The sequence below is a fragment of the Balaenoptera borealis genome, assembly GCF_965194805.1.
Source record: "Balaenoptera borealis genome assembly, chromosome: 19".
In the NCBI taxonomy this organism is placed as follows: domain Eukaryota; kingdom Metazoa; phylum Chordata; class Mammalia; order Artiodactyla; family Balaenopteridae; genus Balaenoptera; species Balaenoptera borealis.
In genome coordinates this window covers 61,168,598-61,186,222 of record NC_138878.1, presented here as the reverse complement: position 1 = coordinate 61,186,222, position 17,625 = coordinate 61,168,598, and the positions used below count along the sequence as shown (strand labels likewise).

General features: G+C 39.9%; 1 protein-coding gene across 1 annotated transcript; it reads left to right on the top strand.

The window, feature by feature from the left end:
* Positions 1-2,231: 2,231 nt before the first annotated feature.
* SULT2A1 (sulfotransferase family 2A member 1) lies at positions 2,232-16,482 on the top strand (the record flags this gene model as incomplete). Its single annotated transcript, XM_082367187.1, is given in 8 exon segments — positions 2,232-2,240; positions 4,761-4,781; positions 4,783-4,876; positions 10,359-10,453; positions 12,146-12,295; positions 12,299-12,323; positions 16,177-16,268; positions 16,272-16,482. Coding segments are annotated over 8 exon segments (504 nt in total). The 3' UTR covers positions 16,290-16,482.
* Positions 16,483-17,625: the final 1,143 nt, after the last annotated feature.

The window sequence follows — 17,625 nt, the reverse complement described above, 5'->3', positions numbered from 1 at the left end:
CTGGATCAGAAAGAGCAATAGGCATGGAGGAAGGGAACTAGATGACAATATGCCCTGATAATAGTTCCTTATCAGCTTGTAGAAAGTAGAAGCAAACATACTTAGCAGAATCCCAAATGTGAAACTCCCTGCTGTAAAGGGAACATGCCCGTATGTGGAGTTTGGACCACAAGTGTCAGGGACTCCTGACCTAGGATAGAGTACAGATGAAAGTGTGGAGTGAAAAATCCATGCTCCAGGGCCTGAGGCTGACCCATGAGTTGTCTGAACCTAGCCTGGCTAAGGTTTAACACAGCCTCCCATAATGCGCACATATTATCCAGAATAAATGTTTCTTTCTCTCCATGTCTATCAACTCTTCACTCCTTGAGGGCTTCAATATTAAGCGTTGAGAAAAACATCAAATAACTAGTATCCTCACAGCCAAGTGAATTTTTATCAATAACACCCTATTCAGATTGCTGGAGTAAACAATTTACCTGAGGGAAGGTATAAAACCTTCTGTTATAAGCAGTGATCACATAAAGGTATATATTTATATCCTGGCCTTATTAAATCTGAGTTTGTGTGATCTTTATTGGGCCACAAGAATATCAGCATCTGGAAGTCAGCAAGTTATCTCAAAAAGCAAACGGCTGGCTCATTGCCAAAGATGGTGCCCAAAGAACCATACATCCCAGCATTTATTCCTTTGTGTAGTCCCTTCCTCCCAAGTCTGTGCTGGGTCCACGACTAGGTTTTAACCAATAGAATAAGGCTGAAGAGATGATTGGGATTTCTAAGATCAGATCACAAGAAGCATTGAAAGTTCCACCTGAGTCTCTTGGAACATTCTCCCTGGGTAAAGCCAGTCACTAAAAAGCCTGACTGTCTGCAGGACCGCCATGCTGTGAGGAAGCCCAAGCTAGCCACGTGGAGAGGCATCTTTGAGAGAGAGAGATGCCCAACCAAGCACAAGCTCTCCCAGCCACCTGGTGCTAGGTATGCAAGTGAAGAAACTTCAGATGACTGCAGCCCAGGTTTCGTCTGGCTGCAGCAGGATGACAGACTCCAAATGAGAACCACTTAGTTGAGCCCAGTGAACCCCCAGAAGCATGGGATTGCATTCAAAGCCGGGAGTCAGCAAACAACAGTCTGTGAACCAAATCTGGCCCATGACTTGTTTTTGTAAGTAAACTTTTGGGGTAACACAGCCACACTTACTCATTTATTTATTGTCTGTGGTGCTTTCGTGCTACAACGGCAGAGGTGAGTAGTAGCAACGGAAACTTTATAACCCTCAAAGCTGAAAACAAGTGCTATCTGGTCCTTCTCAAAAAACATTTGCCAACCTCTTTTCCAAGGTGAGTTTGGGGGTGGTTTGTTATGCACCAATGAATAAGCAGGACACTGAAAACTTTGATTCCACAATCGAAGGACATTTAAGACATTGTCTGATTCCTAAACTAGTAAGTATTGTAAAATAGCCCAGGGTTGGACTTCCCTAGTGGTCCGGTGGTTAAGACCTCGTGCTTCCACTGCAGGCGCGTCGGGTTCCATCCCTCTTGGGGAAGTTCCGCATGCCTCGGGGTGCGGCCTACGGTCACTTGTTCCTTTGCAAACATGATCTTTTACCATTGAAGTGTTCTGATCCCACTCACAGAGTTACGAGTCAGCACGGGGATCTAAACCCACTAGATTTTGAATCACAACTTGGTCACTTTCTAACTCTGTGACCGAGGATGCGTTACTTTATCTTTTTTCCTGTTGGATCAAACTGATAATTACAGTGTTGTAATTAAGAGCACGCATTCTGGATTCAGACAACCAATGTGTAAATCCACTCCCTTCTCTTACTGAGGGCTAGTAATCAATAGCATGAAGACCTCAAATACACCAGCTATTGTTGCTGTTGTTGTTTATATTATTGCTATTGCAATTGCAGTATGTTCTTGCTTTTAGGATTCAGAATAATGAACGTGAAAGATGGAAATATGTGTCCATTTGGAAGATGGCATCTATTATAAATATAATTCCAGGTGATAGTCTGTCTTTTCTCTCTGCCTCAGAGAGGCGCTCACCCTCTTTGCCTGGGTAACTTGTCCTTATTCTTGAGAATATCAGCTTTCACATCCCTTCCTCGAAGACACTGATTCTCTACCAGGGGCCATGTGGAACATTTTTGGTTGTCATAACTGGGGGAAGGGGTGCTACTGCCACCTAGTGGGTAGAGGCCAGGACTACTGCTAAGCATGCTACAGGTACACAGGACAGCCTGCCCAACAAAGAATGATCCGGGCCAAAATGTCCACAATGCCCAGACTGAGGTCTAAGGCTTGCTCTAGCCCTGGCACCTCTCTCACAAGGCTTGGGCGAGGGACCCCCCCCTGAGGCCTTCCTCAGCCTCTTCAATGTTTTCACCTGCTACTTTGAAATGACCTGCATTCTCACCTGTCCCCCTCAGAAGTTCAGGGAGATCAGGGACTGAATCTGTTTCATACCTCCATCTCTGAAGCACATGTGTGGCATTTCCTTGCACAATTTCCTTGATAGGATAAAAGAATAAATTAGCGTTTGCTTGAATATCACACACTCAGCGCTATCCATTGGAACTCTCAACTGAAGAAAAACGCACGACTGAAAACTTGTGAGTTAAGTTTTTTGTTGTTTTTGTTTTTTTTAATTTATTTATTTTTATTTTATTTTTGTCTGTGTTGGGTCTTCGTTTCTGTGCGAGGGCTTTCTCTAGTTGCAGCAAGCGGGGGCCACTCTTCATCGCGGTGCGCGGGCCTCTCACTATCGCGGCCTCTCTTGTTGCGGAGCACAGGCTCCAGATGCGCAGGCTCAGTAATTGTGGCTCACGGGCCTAGTTGCTCCGCGGCATGTGGGATCTTCCCAGACCAGGGCTCGAACCCATGTCCCCTGCAATGGCAGGCAGATTCTTAACCACTGCGCCACCAGGGAAGCCCATGGCTGGTTTTTCTAACAACTATGTCTTTCTATATACAGCTGTCTATTGAGCTTAACAGCCACATGGCTCTCTCAGGGGGCTGACAGATGATGCCCAGAAGGGACCATGAATATCCAGGATCTAGCATATCTCAGATTGTTTTTAGAAACATGATTTCCTGGAAGGTGCTAATTGGTTTGCGATTTTTTTTTAATGTTTTATGCTTAAATTAGATTGTGAAGCAACAAGGATACATTGTACAGCACAAGGAAGTATAGCCATTAATTTTTCTTTTTGGACTTTTTTTTTTAATGTGGATTTTTTTTTTAAGTCTTTATTGAATTTGTTACAATACTGCTTCTGTTTTATGCTTTGGCCCTTTGGCCATGAGGCATGTGGGATCTTAGTTCCCCGACCAGAGATTGAACCCTTGCCCCCTGCATTGGAAGGCCAAGTCTTAACCACTGGACCACCAGGGAAGTCCCTCTCCTGACTTTTAACTCTATAGATTAGTTTTGCTTGTTCTTGAACTTCATATACATAGACTCATGCCATATGAACATCTGACTTCTTTCACTCAACATAGTTGTTGGTGCACAACCTCCTCAGGAGCTTGCTGGGTGTAATCTGAAACTGGACCGCATATGCAGAGGGCAGGAAGAGATCAAAGAAAGAGGCAGACCGTTCCAGATTGGTAGGTGGCAGGTTTAATAAGCAAGAGAACTTACTTATGAGGCAGGTCTTAGGCAGCCACAAGACGGGTTGATTTCTGCACCTGCTCCCCCAATCTTAAAAGTTTATATAGACTTTACCTGGCTTGAGTCATGTACAAAATCCAGATGGTTTCAACACCACATTGCTATCTCAAGGCTATATCTTTAGGCAGCTTCTAGTGCAGGGAAGGCAAGTGGAACATGCATTCCAAGGACGGGGGGAGGGGTAAGGTGCCTGCAATTGCCTAGGTCCAGCTCACGGGTCAATGGCTCAATGGGTCAAACCTCCATGATTTCCCCCAACAATAAGGTCCATGAGATTCATTCATGGTGTTGTGTGTATGTATGGATATATATTGCTGTGTATCTATAAGGATAGCATAATTTGTTAATGTATTCTCCTATTAGTAATCTTTAAACTATAGTACACAAATATAATATCACTCACATATTAAAATCTTCCAGTGCTTCCCATTATAAGTAGACTATAATATCCCAGAGGGAAAAGACAATATTTTTCTCTTCCTTTGTCATATCCTTAGTATCATCCCAGTGACTGGTTCGTAGGAAATTTAAAATACATATTTGATTAATGAATGCAATAACTAATTTATTAAAAGAATCCATTGATATTTAAAGGGCATTTTCTAGGAATTGGCTTTTTCTCCATTTTTATGAAGATCAAGAAGGTTGGAAAATGACTGTATTGATTCTCCATTGTCCTATTTTTCTCTTTAAGGTGATTTACCTCATCAGAAATCCCAGAGATGGGCTTCCCTGGTGGCGCAGTGGTTGAGAGTCTGCCTGCTGGTGCAGGGAACACGGGTTCGAGCCCTGGTCTGGGAAGATCCCACATGCCGCGGAGCAACTGGGCCCGTGAGCCACAACTACTGAGCCTGCGCGTCTGGAGCCTGTGCCCTGCAACGGGAGGGGCTGCGATAGTGAAAGGCCCGCGCACCGCGATGAGGAGTGGCCCCCGCTTGCCACAACTAGAGAAAGCCCTCGCACAGAAACGAAGACCCAACACAGCCATAAATAAATAAATTAATTAAATAAATAAAGTAGCTATTAATTAAAAAAAAAATGAATGGGAAAATTCCTCTTATTAAAAAAAAAAGAAAAGAAATCCCAGAGATGTTTTTTGTGTCTGGTTATTTTTTCTGGAGGATTGCAACATTTGTTAAGAGACCAGAGTCCCTGGAACAATATTTTGAATGGTTCATCCAAGCAAATGGTGAGTGAATATAAAATATGGAAGCTGGGGTTACCAGACTGCTTTATCAGACCTCTTTTTTCTTTTTTTTTAACCCAACTTGATGTCTCTACATCTCACCAACGCGTGGTTATAAGGCTCCATCACCTTGGAACCCAAATTTTCTAAGTCCACATAACTATCTTGCAAAGCAGCAGAACCTCAGCCAACCTTTATGCTTGCCCCATCAGAAACTATTCTAGCTATTTTCTGAGTCTCTAGGACCTCTCTAATACTAACACAGAGCACTCATAATCTTCTCCTCTACTCTCCTAATTTGTGGCTTTCTGAAAGTCAGCTTTCATTGGCTTCCTGGACAATACAGTCCTGACTTTCCACCATTTTTCAGATGCATCTTTCTAAAACTCCCTTAATTCTCTTGTCCTCTCTGTCTCAAAATGTATGCATTGCCGTAGGATCTCTATACTTTTAATTATGTAGAATTTCTAGGCATTCTCAGATACTTGAAATTTTGCAGTTTTTCTCAAAACTATGTGATGACTCTGATATCTCAGCTGTGATATATCTCCCTGGCTTCAGACCTGTTTCTCTAACAGCTCATGGACATCTTAACTGGAGAGAGCCATCGATAACTCTAATTCAATATGCTCAAAATTGAACACATTTCCCCCCATATCTCAAACTTCTCCTATTGCAGGTTTAACTTATTCGACAAATAGAACCACTCCTAACCCAAGGGCTACCATGATTCTGACATTTAACAAGTGTCATCTTTTTCCCATCCCTCATGCCCCTCACCACTTTCCTGTATCTAATTATTATCCAAGTCCCACAACCCTGACTAATATCTTCATTCTGGTCTTGTATTTAGGGAAGTCACCCTTTTCAACACTATATAAAATAGCATCTCTCCCCATCTCTATCGTTTTATCTTTTTTTCCCCCTTAGTACTCATCACCAATGAGTATGTATTCTATTTATTTGTTTATTCCATGTGTCTCCCCACTAAACTGTAAGTTCTTTGAGTTGTTCATTGTTGACTCCCTGCACTAGAGTGGTGTTTGCCACATAGTAACCAGCTAATACACCTTTGTTAATGAGTATTTATTTTCCACCCCTTCCATCGGTGCTTTATTAACCAGAGCCACTGTTACTTCTCACCTAGAGTAACATTACAGAATCTTTATTGGTGTCCTCATCTGCATGTTCTTTGACCCTTCTAGGCTATGTTGCAATCATCTGTTCTATATTGAACAGTTCACGTTCCCTGACTTTTTTTGCCCAGCACTGAAGTCCAATCTTCAAAAGTTGGAGGTCATATTTCTTATTGAACTGATCCTGGGTGAACTTTTCAGCCCTATCTACTGCTTAGCGTCAAGCTACTCTTTCAGAAAAAGAGCAACAGTTAAACTACATGATGGAAACCCAGACATGAAGAGAACACCCCCCCTTCAATGCTATATTTGATCTTGCCATTTGGTGTATAAAGTAGACTGGATTGTGCTTCAGCTCTCACCAGGAATCCAGGAAAGTCCAATCAATAGTGGTGGGTGATGAAGACATATCCTGTAAACCTTACCACTGTCCCAATATCTTGCTTATTTGTGCCCTAAAAATCCCACACGGGCCTATTTCTTATCCAATCAAGAACTACCAATACCAAAGTCTTTATTGCTATCAACTAATACCAATATCCTGACTTGTCTGTAGCCCTGCAGAAAGTCGATTTTAACCCTCTTCCACATACCAATGAAGAAATCTTGGAAATTTAAGTCCCAGGAAATATTGACCTTAGACCCAAGCAACAGAGTGTCTGCTCTGGACCTTGGGTCTTGTAGCAGAGTTCTGGATTATACATGATAACAAAGCCTTAGGACACTAAAGGAACTGCATTTCCAGAGAGACACATCAAGAGGGCTGGAAAATGGGCACTCCAAGGGAACTCATGGCAGGCTTTCCTTGCCAGATGTCAGCACCCCTGATGAACAAAATAGCCCAAGAGAATTCCCAGCCAGACCCTTTTGTCTACGTGGATGATTCCAGTATGAACTTCAAGGCTGATTCACAGATACCAGCTGGTCCCAGACCTTAGTTCCCTGACCGGGGACTGAACCCAGGCCATCACAGTGAAAGCGCCATTCCTAACCACTGGACTTCCAGGGAATTCCCTGTTATATCTTTTCAAAAATCTGTTCAAAAAACATTTCCATTGTAAAAGGGGAAGTTATAAATTTCATATCAAGGTCAAGTGCCTTTGGCCCATGTTTGAGCAAATTGTGATAGATGAGCTGAGAACACAAGCTATAGAGAAAGTGAGAATGTTTTTCTAGGAGAGAAGAACTGAAGCATAGATACAAATACAGAAAGCTTCTTTTCCAAGGTAGGATACAATCCTGACACCAATTCTGATATGTGGTATGTGTTTTATTTTCCCCACATTTCTCCCGACACAAGCTGGGTGTCCTACAATTCAACTCAATTCTGATACTATCTACCCAGAGAAAGCATCAGATTCCGCAGGTTAAGGGCTCAGTCCCACAAGACTGTCCTTACTTCAGATGCCAGTCACAAACCCAGGTTGTCTGTGCTTCTGACCAACTGGATATAAATCAGAGGTTCCCATGACCCCCCAGCTTGGGTTTGATTAATTTGCTAGTGGCTCATAGAACTCAGGAAACCAGTTCACTTACGAGATTATCAGTTTATTACAAAGGATATTAAAGAAAATCAACAGCTGGATGGAGAGATACATAGGACCCAAACAAAAGAGCTTCTGTACTCAAGAGTTTGGACCTGGCTAGGCAGCCTTTGGCTGTGTCCTGGTTCACCAACATAGAAGCTCTCTGAACCCTCCCATCCTTTTAGGTTTTTATGGAGGCTTCATTACATAAGCATAATTGATTAAATCATTGCCCACTGGTGATTGACTCAACCTCCAGCCCCTCTCCCTTCCCCAGAATTCAAGGTGTGGGGCTGAAAGTTCCAGCCTTCTAATCAGGGTTGGTTCCCCAGGCAACCAGTGCCCCCATCTTTAGAGGATTTCCAAAAGTCATCTCATTAACAAAGTCAGTTAAAGCCACCTCATTAACATGAAGTCAGTTGTGGTTGAAAGGGGTTTATTATGAATATCAAGACACCCATTTCACCTTTATGGCTCTGAAGAAATTTCACCTTTATGGCTCTGAAGAAATTTCAAAAACTGAGGACAAAAGACCAAATATTATAACAAAAGACGCTCCCATTGCTGTTATGGATTAGGAAATTCTAAGGGTTTGGGGAGTTGTGAGCCAGGACCCATGGACAGAGACTAAAATATATATTTAGTATACATCACAATATCACAAAAGAATATTGTGGTCCAATATTGTTGGTAAATGGGAAAAAATCTCATTATATATATATAGAGTAGTTGTGTATTAATAGATATACAGATTTATTTATTAAAAAAAAAAAAGCCTTAGGGGGTCCCCTGCTCTGGACACATTTCCTCCCCAGTAATGTAAGGAATCTCTAGGACTCCTGTAGCTTGCAACTCAAGATCATCACCCGTGTTCTGGGAAGCTTGAACACTAGAATTCTCTATGCAAAAGATCTCAAGCATGTTCTCATAGCCTATATGGTCCTCTGCTCTGGGTCCCACCTCTCAAGGAAGACCATACTAGCAGCATGTTAAGTTAGGTTTGGCCAAGGGGAGAATCAAAACGAATGAACTGTAATTGCTGTTTGCAAACATTGCTGAAGCCATTAGTTTTTTGCCAAATGCTTCTCCCAACACTTTATAGGTCCAAAGTTAGGAATTAAAGGAAATGTTTCAATTTGGGGGCTGTTAAGAATAATGTTTCTCTGGTACATGTGGTACAGACTTTCTTTCTGGTTTTTATACCTGAGTGTGGAACTGCTAAGCGAATATGAATTTTCCATTTTAAAAGATAATATCAAACTATTTTCCAGAACGATTGGATCAACTTATATTCCTGCAAATAGTATATGAGAGTTTCTATTACTCCAACTCTCAGTGACATTCATTGTCAGTATTTTTATGATTGTCATTTTAATAATTTTACAGAATAATTAGTGGATGATTGGCATATTTTATTTAGTTTCTCTCTTCATTTATAGACACTGTTTATCTCATCTTTCATCTAAAGCCTTTTTAATGTCTTATATGATCTTTTACAAGTTTTTTCTATAAAAAGCCTGCAACTCTTTTTTAGATGTATTTCATTTCTTCTTAGGTTGATGACATCTTAAAATTATATTTCCCAGTTGTTTGTGCCTGATTTGGGGGAATGTAACCAACTTTGAATGTTGATTGGGTATTTACCAACCTGAATGAACCCTCTTCTTAACTCTAATTGCTTCCCTGTAGGTTCTCTTTGATTTTCTATGAAGTATAAATATATCCTTTAAGTAAAGACTGTTATCTTCATTATATATATATATATATATATATATATATATATATATATATAGTCTTTACTTTTTTCTCTTATCTCATTGGCCAGGGTTCTGAGACAATATTAAATAGAAGTGATGATAGTGGTAATACTTGCCTTGTTCTTAATTTTAAATATAATTATTCAAAAATGTTATTTTTAAACATTATTGAGAAAATTGACAAATATAATTGTATATATTTAAAAGTAATTATTTGATATACATATAAATTATGTAATGATTACCAAGATCAAGATAATTAAGCCATTCACCACCACACATAGTTAGGTCCATGTTTTGGCTAAAAATATATTTATGTTATGCTCATTCTTGAATGATAGCTTAACTGAGTAGAATTCTCAGCTGATAATAAATTCCCACTACAATCTGGAGTTAAGAAAGGTTCAGGCATGGTAGACAGCCATTTGAAAGTATAAAATAGTTAAGATACAGAGGATAGAGTGAGAAAATTTACCTCCCAGGAAGACAATATAAAATACTGGGAAGAGCAATTTTCAAGAAAACATGCCTGAGTACTTCCTCATTTATGAAATCTCCGTTTGAAGAACCACACCTAGCCTCACAAAGAATTATTACAAATAAATCTTCACCTAGCCTCTAGGAAAGCTGTGGTAGAAAAAAGGAAAGAAAATCTTAAACCAGAGGAAAGAGATAGTTTCCAAAGGAATAATAATTACAACAGCAGAAACGAAGGCAAGAAGAGAGAGGGGAAAAAAAAAAGAAAAGGCAAGTGCTATGAGAATATACCTAGCAACCAAAAATTCTAAATGCTGAACAAATGAAAGGCAGCAAGAACTCCTCAGGCCACATGGTTCTCTGGACAAGATCTCCTTAGAGACCCTTGAAAACTGGGTACAAAACCTGCTCCAAATGAACTAGGCTTGTTAAAGGGCAAATGTATGATGTTGGATAATACTTATAGCAAGACCAAATGTGCCCTGCATTGTACTGGCAATTGTGCCCACAAGAGTGACCATAATATATGGATCCCTGCTTTCGTAGAGTTTGTAATCCACTCACTCTTTCTGCCTCCCCCCCTATGCACTGCCATATGGATCATGGTTTAACCATGCTTGTGGCTGGATGTCCATGAGAGACAAGGAGAACTTCCTGATACGGAGTTATGAAGAGATGAAATGGGTAACTATTGTCCTTATACACAGCACACTCTCTCTCACCACTGTCTTCACTCCCTCTAACTTCCCTCCATTCCTCTATGTCTCTCTTCCACCTTCTCAGTCAAAGTTTAGCCTTGTGAATGGTCATTAGGAGTGAGAATAGTGACGTGGTCTTCATTGTCCTAATTCTGGTTGACACTTCCTAAGTTCCATGTTCTCTTTCTTCATGTGTTCTTCCTTATCTCACCTTACAACAACCAAAGGGCTTTTTCCATGCACTGAGACAGAGTACAATAGCTTGTGCTCACACTGGCAACTGGTTCTATAATTTCTAGAGGTAAGTTGCATGATGCTGCTGATAACCTAGTGGTAGGAGGGGTCTGAGAAAGAAGACAGGAATGGGTAGAAGCAAGTTTGGCTGAACACAGAGATGTGTTCAGCTGTCTGACATACCAGATTGACTGATAAGAGAAAAATTAAGTCATAAAATCAATCTGTGTGATTATTCTGAGGCCAAGTACTGGACTGACGAGGGATGGGCAGGAAAAGCTGTCTTATGATGTTCAAAACCAATAAAGGTGATGAAACCATAGGAAGAAGAACTTTACCTATTAGTGGTATCTTGGAGAAAAGAGAAAATAACACAAACACCAGCTTTTGCTTCTATCTGAGAAAAGTTACTTTCCATCATCTTCTTCTGGCCACTTCTGTTCAATCCTCTATGGCCTCCACATGAATTTCATTTTTACCAAGGAGACTTTTGTAACAAGTTTAGCTACCTCAGGTACATGGTCCCATACCTTCCTGTAATTATGCTTTCAAGCCGCAAAATGAACTTTTACTCTAATAATCTCTACAGTTGTGTGTTTTCTTTCTTTCCCTTTTCTTTTTTTTTTTTGTTTGTTTGTTTTTTGGGGTTTTTTAACATGTTTTGTTTGTTTTGTTGTTGTTGTTTTCTTTTTCCTTCTTTTTTCTTTTTTTTGGTGTTTTTTTATTCTTTTTTATTTTTGTGTTTCTTTTTTTTTAATGTTTTTATTAGGATTTTTGTTTTGTTTTGTTCTTTTTTGTCTTTTTACAGTTGTGTATTTTCTTGTTAGATCATATGGAAGGCTCATGGAAAAAAGAAAAAAAATTAAAGCATTATAGCTCTAAGAGGAAAGTCTCTGATTCAAAGCAAAGCCTTTCTGGTTATAAAATCTGTTTTCTTATCACAATCTCCCAGGATCATGTGCCAAGTACTAATTACTGAGATAATAAATAAGAAGATATGGTAAAGCTCTCTTCTATTATTCAAATGTTAGCTATGGAAAACAGTATTATTTGAGCACATAGCCATGATTTGAAATCGATTCCTTAAATCTTTGTCAAGTTCTCCCTGAAACTCTCCTGCCTAATCCTCATCATAATCGTCTAGAAGCCCTTCTAAAGCCTCTTTAGAAAACCCAGTATTTTAGTGTTGAGTTGTCCTGAATTCAACTATACTGGGAAATCCATCATGATCTTTCCATCTTTTGTATACTTTGTGCTCCTTCTTTACCTTTTCCCATTTCTTCCTCCTGGTCACATCCAATTCAATCCCTACTCACGTCTCTACATTTTTTTCTCTTTTCCTCTTCCCTCTCCTCCTCCTCATTCTGCTATTTCCTCCTTCTCATCTCCTTTTCTATGTTCTTTCTCTTTCATATAATCTCTCTCTTATTTTCTCTTCTTCTAGGACACAAGAAGCACTGCAGAGAAGATCTGCCAGTTCCTGGGTAAGAAACTAGAACCAGAAGAACTGAACTCATTCTCCAAAAACAGTTCCTTCCAGGTCATGAAAGAAAACAATATGTCCAATATTTCCCTCCTGAAGGATCAGTTTTTATAGGAGAATGGAATTCTTTTGAGAAAAGATAAAAGAAAATGTTCTACCTTCAAAATGTATCAGAATATGTAGAGGGTATTCTTGTGCTTACAATAGGGCACTAACCATTGGAAGGAGGGACTGTTTGAATTGCTCATCACTTGGGAACTTCTCATATAAGCCCTTATCAGGGAGTCTCTTATTATAGTACTGATGTGGTCTGCAGGCACTTGGAGAAAGTTTATTAGACCTGGCATGGTCATCAGTCTTATGCAAGGTCATTCAAATTCTCTCTCCTCAGAATTTGACATGAAAGATATCTATTCTACAAGCAGTAACCAGATTAATCCACTACTCTTGCCAACTCACCAGCTGTGATTGAGCTGGAAAATAAGGACAGGATTGGGGAAGGTCATGTTGGTGCTACTCCACTGGTGATTTATCATAGAGAAATATCCTGAACAACAGCAACAACAAAATGTGTAAAGAATGACTCAACTAGAAAAAGGAAGGAGGAGAGGCTTTTCACTTAGCTGAGACTGTCTTGTTATCAGACATTGTAAAGCCCCCTGTGATGAAAAATTAATCATGTCCATATCCTTGAGCTCAAGATGAATGAACAGTATATACTGCATGGAGTAGGAGGAGCCCATTTTCCCAGAACCCTATAGTTCAGATATATCCAGGATGGTGATCCATGGAAGGAAGGAATTAAATGATTCAAAAGACCTCAAGCAGGTGAGGGCTGCTACCCAGGGCAGAGGGGGCCACCACCCCAGTGGGCCAGGAGGTCAGAGCATCAAGACAAAGAGGCTTATTCTCAATCCTTGCAATCTAATGGGGGACTTCCCTGGTGACACAGGGGTTAAGAATCCATCTGCCAATGCAGGGGACACAGGTTCAATCCCTGGTCCGGGAAGATCCCACATGCCGCGGAGCAACTGAGCCCAAGTACGCCACAATTACTGAGCCTGCACTCTAGAGCCCGCACGCCACAACTACTGAGCCTGCGTGCTGCAACTGCTGAAGCCCACGCGCCTAGAGCCCGTGCTCTGCAACAAGAGAAGCCTCCACTCGCCACAATTAGAGGAAGCCTGCATGCAGCAACAAAGACCAAATGCAACCAAAAAATTAAAATTAAAAATAATAATAATAATAATAAAACAGAAAATACAATCAAAAAAAAATCTAATGGAACTTGCTCTGCTAGGTTTTGGATTTGCCTGAGACCCGTGATCCTTTTCTTCTCTCTGATTTCTCCATTTTGGAATGGGAATATCTACCATATGCCTTTTCTACCATTGTATCTTGGAAGCAGACAGCTTGTTTGGTTTCACAGGTTCACAGCTGGAGAGGAATCTTGCCTCAGATGAATCATACCTCGAGTCTCACCCATGCTTGATTTACACTATAGATAGATAGATAGATAGATAGATAGATAGATAGATAGATATAGATATTATATATATATATATATATATATATATATATATATATATATATATATACACACACACACACACACATATATGGGATTTTGGACTTAGAGCTGATGTTAGAATGGGTTAAGACTTCTGGGCTGTTGGGACAGGGTGAATGTATTTTGCATACGAGAAGGACATGAATTGGGGTGGGGTGGCCAGAAGGCAGAGTCTCATAGGATGAATTGTATCTCCTTCATATGTGGAATTTTATGTGGAATTTTAACCCCCAGTACCTCAGAATGTAACCATATAAGGAGATAAGGTCTTTAAAGAGGTAATTAAGTCAAAATGAATTTTTTAGGGTGGGCCCTAATCCAGTATGACTGGTATCCTTGTAAGAAGAGGAAATTTGGACATAGAGATATATAGAGGGAAGGCGATGTGAAGACAAAGGAAGATGACATCCATCTACATGCCAAGGAGAGAGGCCTGGAACAGACCTTCCCTCAGGGCTCTCAGAAGGAACCAACTCTGTCAACACCTCAATCTCTGATTTCTGTCCTCCGGAACTGTGAGGAAATACATTTCTGTTGTTTAAGCCTCCCAGTCTGTGGTACCTTGTTACAGCAGTCCTAGAAAATGAATACACAAGAGCTCGGGGAGATTTTTAAGAGAGAAGGAATAAGGAGAGACATAAACAGAAATTAACATCTGAAAGATTTGTAGGATTTTGAAAATGGGTAGGATTTAGAACTACAGAGACACCTGCATAGAAATATTAGATTCTTTCATCTAGACTGATGTTTAATAGGGAGCGACAGTATTGAATTTACAGAGATTTTGGACTTCTGCCTTACCAAGAATCAAGTGTGTTATGGATGACACAGAGCATAAGAAATCAATAATATGAAAAATTGTTCTAATAATGAAGGTAATGATGAACATGAGAGTAAAGTGTATATAGGGCATCAATTACTTATTAAACATTCTGTTGTAATACTTCCGTGCATATAAGAGGATATAATTTATATTCATATATTATTAACTTGTATATAATTATCATTGTTATATGTTATATATTAATTTAATTAACATATTGATTTAGTTAATATATTACTATGATACATACATATTAATTTATATGATATATAAAATAATAATATAATCATACAATTAAGAGTATGGCTTCTGGAGTCAAAATCTTTGGCTTCAAATCCACATCCATCAATTTCTTTCTTGTTTTGTTTTGTTTTGATTTTTGGCCACGCCATGCAGCTTACAGGATCTTAGTTCCCCAACCAGGGATCGAACCCGGGCCCACGGCAGTGAAATCACCGAGTCCTAACCTCTGAACTGCTAGGGAATTCCCAACATCCATCAATTTCTAAGTATGACTTCTCCAGGTCTTTTTTTCCTCATCGGTAAAATGGAGTTAATAGTAGTACATTCCTCATTCTTTTAGTCGTGCTTTCAACAAATATTTGAGTACCTACTATGTGTCTATGACTCTTCAAAACACTGTCTTTGGTAATTTAAAAAGAAAAACTTGTGAATTTCTAAAACTTACATATATTGGAGATACATACCATATACCCATGTACACAGAGGAAATACATATAGCATATCATACATGATAAGTGTTATGAAGTAAAATACGGCAAGGATGGGGATTTACAGTTCTAAACTGGGTGGTGACAGAGACCATCACTGAGAAGTTTGCATTGGAGAAAAGATTTGAAGAAGCAAATGAGAGAGACATGGATATATCTGAGAGAATAGCACTCCAGGAAGAAGGAACATGAAATGCAAGTAGTCTGAGGTGGGGGAACACCTAGCACGTCTGAGGCAGCATCAGAAGACTCACTGTGACGGAGTGGAACAAGAAAGTGGATGGTCATAGGAGATGAAGTCAGAGAAATGACAGGGGACCAAATCACCTGAAGCCACAGAGAATGCCATAAGCACTTTCACTGAGTGAAAACAGGAGTCCTTAGAGAATTTGACCAGGAAGTGACACGATCTGGCTTAGCTTCTCAAGGGATCAATATGGCTGTCATGCTAAGAATAACTTATAAAGGAGAATGATCAAAAACCGAGAGACTAGCTAGATGTCTAATACAATAACCCAGGTGAGAAATGACGTTGGCTTGGACCAAGGTGGTAGAAATAGAGGTTGCAAAAAGTGGCTAGAGTACTGGTTGTATCAGAAGATAGAGGCTGCATTATTGCTGATGAATTATATACAAGATGAGTTGGGGGAGAGGAGAATGTAGGAAATTGTTTCCAAGCAGGCAGAGGTGTCAATGGGTATGACTGTCAGGCAGTATAAAAGCCTACCAATGAACCACTGGTCATTCTGCTATATTAGCTACAATTTCCATATCAAGTAGACAGAAGAAATAGATCCAGGAAGATATGTATTGAGGTCTTCAGACCTACCCCTAGATCTGATCTGACTCTCTATCTTATGTTTGTCAGGCATTACTGGAGACTGGAAAAATTACTTCATGGTGGCCCAAGCTGAAACCTTTGATAAAATATTCCAGGAGAAGATAACAGATCTTCCTCAATAGCTGTTCCCATGGGAATAATGTTCCAAAACTTCTAGATCTTATATGGAGATTGATATTTGTTCTCCTGTCCTTATACATGTGAATGACTGGCGGTAATTGCATAAAACCTGTTATTTCATCCTGGAGCCTTGAATTATCAAATCTCTGCATCTTTGATGACTTGACTGTTAAAAATTATCAGAGTACCCCTAGTTCACGTTGTGGCATCCCAGTTTTTAAAAAATGTTTATAATGTTTCATTTCATTCGTACAGAGTGGTAAAGAAATAATATAAGTATTACCTCAAATTATGTCAGTTTTTAATAAAATGGAGAAATAAAATTATGGAGCAGTTAAGGCTCCTTCTCTTTCCATTGCCTGTATCTCTCCAATTTATTATTCTTATGACTTTGAAGTATATAATTCCCAAACTAGCATTATTCTCTTACTATGTGGTGTTTGACCATAAGCAATATATTTATGTATTTATAGAGGCTTTTTTTCACTTAGAAAAATGGCATACTGTATAATGCATTCATCAACTTATATTTCCACTCAGTATTTTATATTTGGGTGTCACTGCATGTTGATTATATAACTAGCTCAGTATTAGGTATTGAGATTTATAATGTAGTTACCTATTCTCCTGCAGATGAATTTGGATACCTTCCATGCCAGTTTTTCCCTATTTAAAACACTGCTTTAGCCTAACCTATAGTCTAACCTGGAGAATGTTCGACAGGTAAGTGGCTAAAGAAAATGTGGTATATACAAACAATGGTATATTACTCAGTCTTAAAGAAGAAAGATATTCTGCCAATTGTGAAAATGTGGATGAACCCGAAGGACATTAGGATAAGTGAAATAAGTTAGATGGAAGGAGAAATAGTGCATGATTCTACTTGTATGAGGAATCTAAAATAGTCAAACTCATAGAAAGAGAAAGCAGGATGGTGGTTGCCAAGGGCTTCCTTTAAGGATATTCAGGACACAACCTGAGATTGTGGAGGGGAGGTGGAATAGAGCCCAGGAGAGCCTCCCAGGTGATGGCAAAGATTCCTGGATTCAGAGGGGGTGGGAGGATCCTTTGGGGCACCACTCTCCCTCCCCCCTGCCCAGGGTGAATCTGAATCTTATCTCCCTCCTCCCCTGTCCCCAGAATGCCCATAGGGACTTCCCCACCTCAGCTCCTTCTCCTGGAATAGACGGAAAATTAGATCCTCCCTGCCCTCCGCTACAATGTCAGGGTTTGAGTGGGTGGGGTTTCAGTGGTTTTGTGTGTGTACATTCCCACCAGAGTCTGTGGGATAAGCAAGAGGGGCTTTCATTATATCCTGGCAGTCTGCCTCTCCCTTCCCCCCAGCACTCCACGCCA